General features: G+C 31.9%; 1 protein-coding gene across 1 annotated transcript; it reads left to right on the top strand.

The window, feature by feature from the left end:
* Positions 1-559: 559 nt before the first annotated feature.
* TRIADDRAFT_63721 (uncharacterized protein) lies at positions 560-5,532 on the top strand (the record flags this gene model as incomplete). The annotated part of the gene is made up of 20 exons (XM_002110797.1): positions 560-604; positions 1,520-1,555; positions 1,877-1,915; positions 2,197-2,244; positions 2,829-2,907; positions 2,953-3,039; positions 3,122-3,189; positions 3,276-3,353; positions 3,441-3,485; positions 3,636-3,725; positions 3,878-3,955; positions 4,065-4,103; positions 4,237-4,317; positions 4,421-4,474; positions 4,576-4,626; positions 4,719-4,790; positions 4,876-4,953; positions 5,060-5,110; positions 5,238-5,274; positions 5,438-5,532. 20 exons carry the CDS (start codon positions 560-562, stop codon positions 5,530-5,532), a joined length of 1,251 nt encoding a protein of 416 aa, XP_002110833.1.
* Between the last annotated feature and the right edge of the window lie 3,511 nt (positions 5,533-9,043).

Here is a 9,043-nt window from a genome sequence, read left to right as displayed (position 1 = left end):
CAATTGATTCTTAGGCTCGATTATTTATCTTTGACGCCTGGGTTGCTTGATCGAGAGCTACTGCTCGAGGTGCGAAAGTAAATCCAATATCCCCCATAACGGATCTTTCACCTCTCATAATATATAATAAGAGCAATGCATAGATTAGTTCTTACACAGCACTTCATAATATAGCGTACTATATGGCATTAAAACAATACACACTTTCTATATATAACTTAAAGACAATCGCCAGTTGCCATGTGATACTATCTAAAGAAATAGGACAAAAAACCAATCACAAGTTGGAGATACTACATCAATATAGGATGCTGCTCGTTAATTACTAATCTATTATTCTCATCACCATATGTGAGGATACATAGTTCAAACTTGCATTATATATCCATCAATTGCTCGACTTAGATATTTTTACTCTGATATTACTTGAATTGGATTTTTAAGTAGTCAAAGCAATTGAGTAGAGGAATTAGCGATCCATTCCATTCCAAACACGACTGCTGTAGAACGAATTGCTAGCTATTTGCATTAATTTAATTGATACGCGTACGTTGTTGTTATGGCTAGTTTCAGTGATTTAGAAGAGGACGATTCGATAACTGAGGTAAGAAGGAATCAATCGTGATTGAAATAGGCGTATTGGATGGATATGAAGTAGCAGTTTTGCGCTATAGATAGATGAATCTAACGAAAATAGGGATAAGACAGCAGTAATCATTTTGTAATACCTTGTCTTAGTCATGTTTGTATACGTCAATCGTCTGATCAATATTTTTTGGTGTGCAAATTCTATACATAGTAGAATAAGAGTATACAATTTGAATAATTACTAGATTTTTTTCTCACAATTTCCACCGTTATTAATGGTTTAATGGAATCTATAATTGTTGCGATTAAAGAGCAATAGTAATCCTTTGTAGTTGCTAACGCTGGAGGATTTTTCCATTTCAATCACGAAAATGACCGGCTAAACATGTTCCATAGCAGATGACAATCTTGTCTTTATGTTGATTAATTACCTCAATCATAAGCTATAGGATTGTCTAGATCCCTAGGTAAATACGCTTATAGAAAACAATTCCTTCAATGAGTATGATTTCACATGCAATATCCAAATGATGACATTCATTTGTCGAATAGATCAGAACTTTGAAAGCTAGCTAATCGATGATGTGTGTCTTTTAAATGTCATTCAAATACTACCTGGGACAACATTGAGTAGATTAGCAACATACAAGTATCGAAAGCTTTAGGGTTTTCTTGTTTAATTAACAAACACCGTACTAGATGAAATTCTTTACTTTCACTAGTTATGTCGGTTAACTATAACCACTAACACAACGGTAATACTAAAAGGCACAAAATGGTAACTTGCATGCACAATATTTGATATCACAATAACAAATTGTTTAAAGCAGGTGATTACAAACTACTAATATTTTTCCATCATTGACATAATGTTAATAATATTACCAGTGTTAACTATTCTCATCAATCAATTTTTAATACTCCTTTATAGGATTCTAATGACAGTGAAGATGAAGATCTAGCAAAGGTTGTGTATCAAAATACAATCTGCACGACTATATGCGTGTTATAGTAGAATTAAGCATTTCAATTGGCGTAAAACAATTTAAGATTAGGAGTAACTAAACTTTGGTATTAGTCATACCAATAAAAATATGTTCGCAAAACGAAACACTAAGCCATGCTATTGTAATTTTGAGTTCATTATAAGACACTTTGTAAGACAAATTCTGGTAGCCTTACAATTTTTCTGGGTGTTTACTATAGAAAAATATCGTTGATGTATAACAATATGAGGTTTAACTAATTTAACTTAATAGTCAAAATTTTTTCAATCTTAAACTTTTAGATTGATGCTTTATTGGATCATTTTTCACTCGCAGTCGAGGTATCTTGATATTTAAATACAACTTTTTATATATCAATTCTACAGTACCTATATACACTAATCGTTACTATTTTTATATCTTTATATGTATGTCTTTACCCTGTAAGAAGAATGTCCGACATGGTCCACGTTGTAATGATACTCGAAATGCAATACATCATTTAAAGTAAACGCAAACATCAGTGTTTATTTTTGTTAGCTTATACTATACGTATACTATTATCAACCTTAATTGAATTTTATTTACATGTATTAATAACTAGACGCTCTTGAAATTTTAGACTTTTACTGCCCAGAATAGTATCTCATCGCTATTGGGCTGCCGGAAGGTCAGATATTTTAATCGACTTCTTTTTTCATCATTGATAGCCACGAATCTAAGATTTTCCTTGAGAATTATTAAGCGATATAAATTATATTGACTCATTCTACTTCTATAAAATAACTTGAATTTATAACATAGACAATCATTACATTAATGTTTTTTTACAAAAATAGCCGTTGGAAGCCTTATTATAATATAAAGAATTAAATTAAATTAAATTGCAGAGGTGACGTGTTTGGTTATATTCAAGATTGTACTATCTTTAACCGTTCTAGGTAAAAGCAATAAAATATGCATACACCTATCTTGTCACTGATTTAAAACTTTATCAGAACCAAGTCTAACAATAAATTTACCAACTTAATTTGTCTATCATCATTGACATAGAAGTGAATTGGTTTCAAAACTATTCCAGTTAATAGAAAAAAGCGATAGGTATACTGCATTATAGCTCATAATTAAACAGCATCCACGTTTGTTGACGCTACAACTAAAACTTGTCTTGCAGTTTCGATCTAGATATGGATATCATGCTACTATTGGAATCAGTTTGTAGTCGTGATTCAAATTTTTATTCCTTTCCTATAGCTTCAGGTTATGATTTCGTGTGAAAATTATCAATGTTTAAAAAATGAAGTACTTATTCTTGATTGTAACTTTACTGCAGGTCAATCTAAAATTTTGATTTTATCCTTTACTTAAATGTAAATAGATTGTATCCCAGTATTGATTAATTTATTAGCTTCTCCATATGAAGATCTTGCCATTAAATCGATGCAGCTACTCATCCATTGTGCGGGTATGGTTTCAAGTTAATAAAGAGTAAGCGTTGCATAGCCATAAATTAATTTTAATGATGTACAATTTATTAAAAATTATAGAGGAAATATTAATCACTAGAGTTGATGATGTTCAAAAAATTGCCGATGTAATCGCAAAGGGTAGATCCGTAAGTAATGCACTGTTACACCGTACTATGATGATAGCTTGCATGCGATTGCTAATTTTAGCTTGTATTATTTTTTACACCGCTAGACTCAATTCCTTCGATCAACAGCGTCATTAGTATATGCTTGCATGAAATATTTATATCAATCTCCTCATATCATTCCGGTATATGAACGATATCTGCAAATAATATTGCTATACGTTGTGTTTACTGCTAAAGTAAATGGTATATCATTCACGACTTTTTTGTAGCTGCTGCAAATCGTCGTTCTGCTAATTAAATCGGATGATGTCAAGGTACGTACATGTAGTGAAATGAAATTCATATAAAGAGTAAGCAATACAGTCAAAGTATTAATTTATACTTTAACCCGGTGCAATTAATTAGCAAAGATTGTACTATGTTTCTCTTTTTATACCATAGCTTTTCAATATACGATATTATAGGTATTAAAAGAAATTTTAAAGGCATGGACTGTCATCATAATCAATAGGCATACAATTTTTTCGTATATAAGAGATGAAACTGATGATGAGGTTAGCTATTTTATCTTTTTAAAGTATTACATAATTCTATGTGATGTTTATTCTTGTAAAAGCAACTGTTTAAGTGTCAGCTATCACAAATAAATGCTGTCCATCAACTTATTTTATCGGAGTAACCATTCTAATAAATTAAAAATTAATAGCTTTGGCAATTAAATATGGATTTAATTCCTACTGGTTATGCATGCGAAATTGTAGCTAGCCAGTCATTATATTTGCAGGTACTTGAAAATTGTGAACAAATTAACGTAAATTTATCGGTAGAATAGGCAATATTCAATGAGTTAGAAACTACGATTGCTTTAGACTTGTATTCGTTTTTCTTGACAGAATCCTATCGTTGAGTTGTTGTACTTCGCGATTGAAAAGGTTTCTCACAATGAAAATAAAGTAATTAACGAATTTGACTTCATACAAATTAATAATCTTCATACTTCATATGCTATAATAGCTCTGTCAATATGATATCTATTCAAAACTAATTGTTATTTCCCTTTACCAGTTTCTGCTAGATAGCAAAGTGCTGTCCTATCTTCATAATCTATTACGTAAAAAGTGTATTCATAGTACTTCTGATCTTTCGGTTAGTAAATACAACAAAACTATTAACATATCGTTTTGATACTAATAATACTGTTACAGCGATACATATATTTTTATTGGAAATTAACTAATGTAATTTATAGGAGATATTAACCATTATCAATCGATTAATTTATCATGGATACGAACTAGTACAGGTAACGAAATTAACGTAATACCAATGCAAAATATCAATCATTAAAGCTCAGAAATCTGAATGTGACACATTAACTTTGCGGTTCCTTTTTCCATTAAATAGAAAATGATCGATGAAGATGTGGTCTCTACAATATTTAAATGTTCAGAAATGGTAAAAATAGTTTAATTAAGCAGGATAATTTACTGCCAATTCAATAAGAGAGTATCATTATATGACATTAGTAATTATAATCTCGTTGACAGTCACCTGGCTTGGATAGGAAAATGATAACAAGTATATTCGCAGATATGATCAATTTTGCAAGTGATGATCAGGTTCGATAAAACATTTACTGAAATTGTATCTACTAAGCAAAATCTATAATTATTCCGTAATTATTATTATTTTAAACTGTAATAGGTACGTGATCTTGTCCAAAAGCATGACCGAATGATTATTTACCTGTTTGCATCATTAATTGATCAAAATAAATATAAGGTTAGATTACTCATTTCTGTTATATACGTTATTGCTTGTTTTTAAGTGTAATTAGGATTTAAAGACCCACATTAATTTGTAAATATTTGTTATTACTACGTAATAGAATATGATGCCATCCTTCTTTGGTTTACATTCTGTGGTATCAAAGTGTAAGGTATGGTTACTTTCTTAATACGAAATCTGATATTAATAGTTTTGTGTTGGTAGAAGTCTATTGATAGTATATCTGAAATATATTAAAAACATGAAATCATGTATACTAATATATATTATAATTTTAGTGGCTACCGAATCTATCGAAAGAAATGAAGAATGATGGTAAGTATACAATGGATAAATGCTAACCGAATGTAGTATAGAACAGATATTAGTAGACGAATTGCTATTGGTAAGATACAAGAAAAATTATTTTATATGAAGTATCAAGAAGTAATTTAAAAGTTAAAATAATGAATACCGCTTATTTTGTGCTTATATATAGCTCTAGCACAGTTACGGATTATTCATACAAATGGGCAACCGGAAGTATCTGCGTTAGCGGAAGAGCTGTACAGTTTCATACAAAAGTTCAAATAACATTGAATTTATACCAAGATGTCAATTAAGGTTATTTTTTCGAAAGATATGAGAAAATTTTTTTAAGGGGTGTGGATGGCTTCAAGGTGATATTTTCCTTAATTATGATATACCAGCGTAGCGAAAAGCTACTTTTAGAATACGCTTGATAATCGATTTCTTTCGATGTATTAAACTATTTCGAATTATCCGTGAGGATTCATTTATTTAGGTCGCCTCGGTTAAACCACTTATGACATTTATGACATAGCCTTAATTTCGATCGACATACCCCAATCACTTGGGTTCCACTAAGTTATGGTTATGATCCCGTAACGCCCTAGAAAATAATTTCGTATCTGCAGTCAAGTTTTGCAGAGTTTGTCCATAGCAATTTTACTGTTAGGCAATTTCTAAATAGATGCTAACGCGACATTAAATAACGTCATCATGCGTATTCTTAGAAATCGAATGATTCATAGGATTGCTTGCAACATCTAACTTATCTTTATTTGCGTAGTGATTATAAAACTTGATACTCTAGATAGAAAATACATACGTGTATATTTGTGCCTGGCGTTTTCTTCTCATATATTTTAACATGCAATTTGTATTATATTTATATGAAATGTAAAATTTATTCAAATAACGGTGATCCTAAATCAAGAATGATAATCAATTATTCATGAGATAATCATTTTAAGAATAGAGTCTAAAATAAATCTAGCTCTTCCATTACAGCCTATTTCAGAATGCTGATTACCGCATATAATTTGCTGTATTTTATGCATATCGAAGGAAAGATAAATGAATTGCCTCATCTATTTGTATTTTAGCGCAAGAGATCGTATAATATCCTCCAACATTAAACAGTCCGTGAAGTTCGTAGAATTATAAAATAAGAGCACTAAAATCTGAAATTCCTGGCAACCTTTTTCCCTATAGATTCTCAGTGATTTACAAGTCTTAATAATGTGTAGACTATATGAAGATAGATTACCAGTGCTGTTCCTAACCTCGTTATTGGCACAAGATAGTCTTAAAATATGGACTGATTGCCCATATTCACTTATTTACACCGTTAAAATGGTTCTTATTAGGCGCCTTAATTTGTAATTTGTAATACCCTAAACCGAAAAGTTATAAATTTGATATTTTAAATCAATGACAGTACCGCAAGCTAAGCTACTGTGGCTACCATTGCAGAAATACTGCACCTAAGTCTTGCTACTGATTCCATCATCTTGTACAAGACATCAACCACAATCGTTGATTGGTAATTTGTCATCCCCTAAACTGAAATGTTATCAGGCTGATGTTTACTACCTCGGATAAAAGGAAAGACCCCACTCGATCTAATCTATCTGACTTGCTGTCAGTATCACAAGCTATCTGAGCAGAAATACCTAAGAATCTCAAAAATTGCTAGGCTACAGTACAGTAACTATTCTGCTACTGATAGCCTTAACATCATCTCGTGCAAAGCAACCTCAGCCATTTTATAGTATCTCGAATCGGAGTAACTTACGGTTAGATAGAGCTATTATCACCTATAATTCCCAGCTCTATTATTATACTATAAGTATGATTGCAGGCGTCAGGGACTACTCCATTACTCTCTCTTCCAACTAGTCTCTACCACATTAAATTAGTTAGCTGTTGTCAACAGCAATGACAAGAAAGATATCATAAGATATTTGCCTCCAGCCCCATCTATCACTACCTGGCCATGGACTTCTAGGAGTCCATTTCTCGAGCTAGAGCAAGAGTACAGTCGGAAAATTACCTTAAGTTTAAAAAGACCAAGCTCTCCTGTTCTATCTTTGATCTCTATGAATATGACTCTTACATCATACAGTAGATAGCGACAGTATTGCATATTATTTTCATATTAGAGGTGTTAAGAGAGTACTATACATTATAGTATACAGTACTATGCTAGACTCTGTCGACTATACTCTTCCTTGTACAGGTATACAACCCATGATATACTATAGAAGACTTTACCGAGTTACATCACCATGGTGAGTGATACAAAATCAATCCTCCATTCCAATTCATTCCGGCCAAAGTAAATGATCAGGTTAACGTTTGGTAGAAAAACTCCATTAATACGGGCATTCCTGGACCTAGTTTCCATCACCAGCAGTAAATGAAAGTCTATTCTGCAAGATTATGGTAATGCATATTGATAAAGTTTATGATGTACTGTAGAATGAAGGATGGATGAGCAGACTTCCATCGGCATTATAGACAGGAGATCTGGACGATTTAGCGATAGAAGCTCAGCGCTAATATTGACTAATATTAGCTCAATCGAGGCAGTCAATTCGATAATATCGCTTTGTCGTTAGCAGTATTTTAGTCAGGAAATCTAGATGATTTAGCGGTAGAAACTCGGCTCAAATATTAACTAATATTAGATCAATCGAGGCAGCCAATTCGATGATGTTGCTTTGTTGTTAGCAGTATTTTAGTCAGGAGATCTGGATGATTTAGCGGTCTTAGAGATCTAGATGATTGGCGGTAGAAGCTCGGCTCAAATATTGACTAATATTAGCTCAATCAAGGCAGTCAATTCGATAATGCCGCTTTGTCGTTAGCAGTAATTTAGTCAGGAGATCTAGATGATTTAGCAGTAGAAGCTCAGCTTAAATATTGACTAATATTAGATCAATCGAGGCAGTCAATTCGATAATGTCGCTTTGTTGTTAGCCAATTGATCCATTACTGGAGTAGCACTTGAACGTTAAAATATCCTGTGTATGCTAAAAATGATTATATAGTAAATGAATATGACAAAGGCAAAAGTTATTTCATTAATATTGGTAGATGAAGTGTTTTATGATTATTGAATCTAATGGAGGTGTTGAGGTTACTGTATGTTATGGGCAGAGATGGAGTTGGATATACTTTAAACTAGCCACGAGACTGATGATGGTCCATAGAGTGTGTACTTAATTAATGCAGGCGTATCCTGATTTAGACTTGTTATAATTGGTATAGATATTCTAATGTACATCTCCTTTATGTAACCGATTAGCTGATTCATATATTGTCACAAATTAAACTCTACGACAAGGAAACAAACAGTAAAAGTCTAAAGTGACTACTGACTTAAAGGCTCTTTTACTAAACGTTAAACACATAAAGCAAAGTACCGTAAAAATAGAACTTTTATAAGCATAGACACATCTACAACTTTTCACCACCCAACGCTACTCAAATGTTCCCATTTATATAGGAACCGTCTAATTTGCAAACAGCAGCAGCAGTATTAATATTATACCTTACTAGTAGAGACATCTCGAACTGAAATGTTCCTTACTTGGCTTTTCTATCAGTAAATATTTAAATCTCTTACTTATATTTAATCTAAGTATTTATGTTGTCTAATTCAACTATCATTAGCTAGAACTTGAATCATCTTACTGCTATCTACACGTAATAATAATCAATATCAAATATATAATAAACTATCACAAATAATATCCACGTTAAGGCATTACTTATCTTACCTAGCACTACAAAT

Source organism: Trichoplax adhaerens, genomic scaffold (assembly GCF_000150275.1).
Source record: "Trichoplax adhaerens TRIADscaffold_3 genomic scaffold, whole genome shotgun sequence".
NCBI lineage: Eukaryota > Metazoa > Placozoa > Uniplacotomia > Trichoplacea > Trichoplacidae > Trichoplax > Trichoplax adhaerens.
This window is presented reverse-complemented; position numbering and strand designations above follow the sequence as displayed.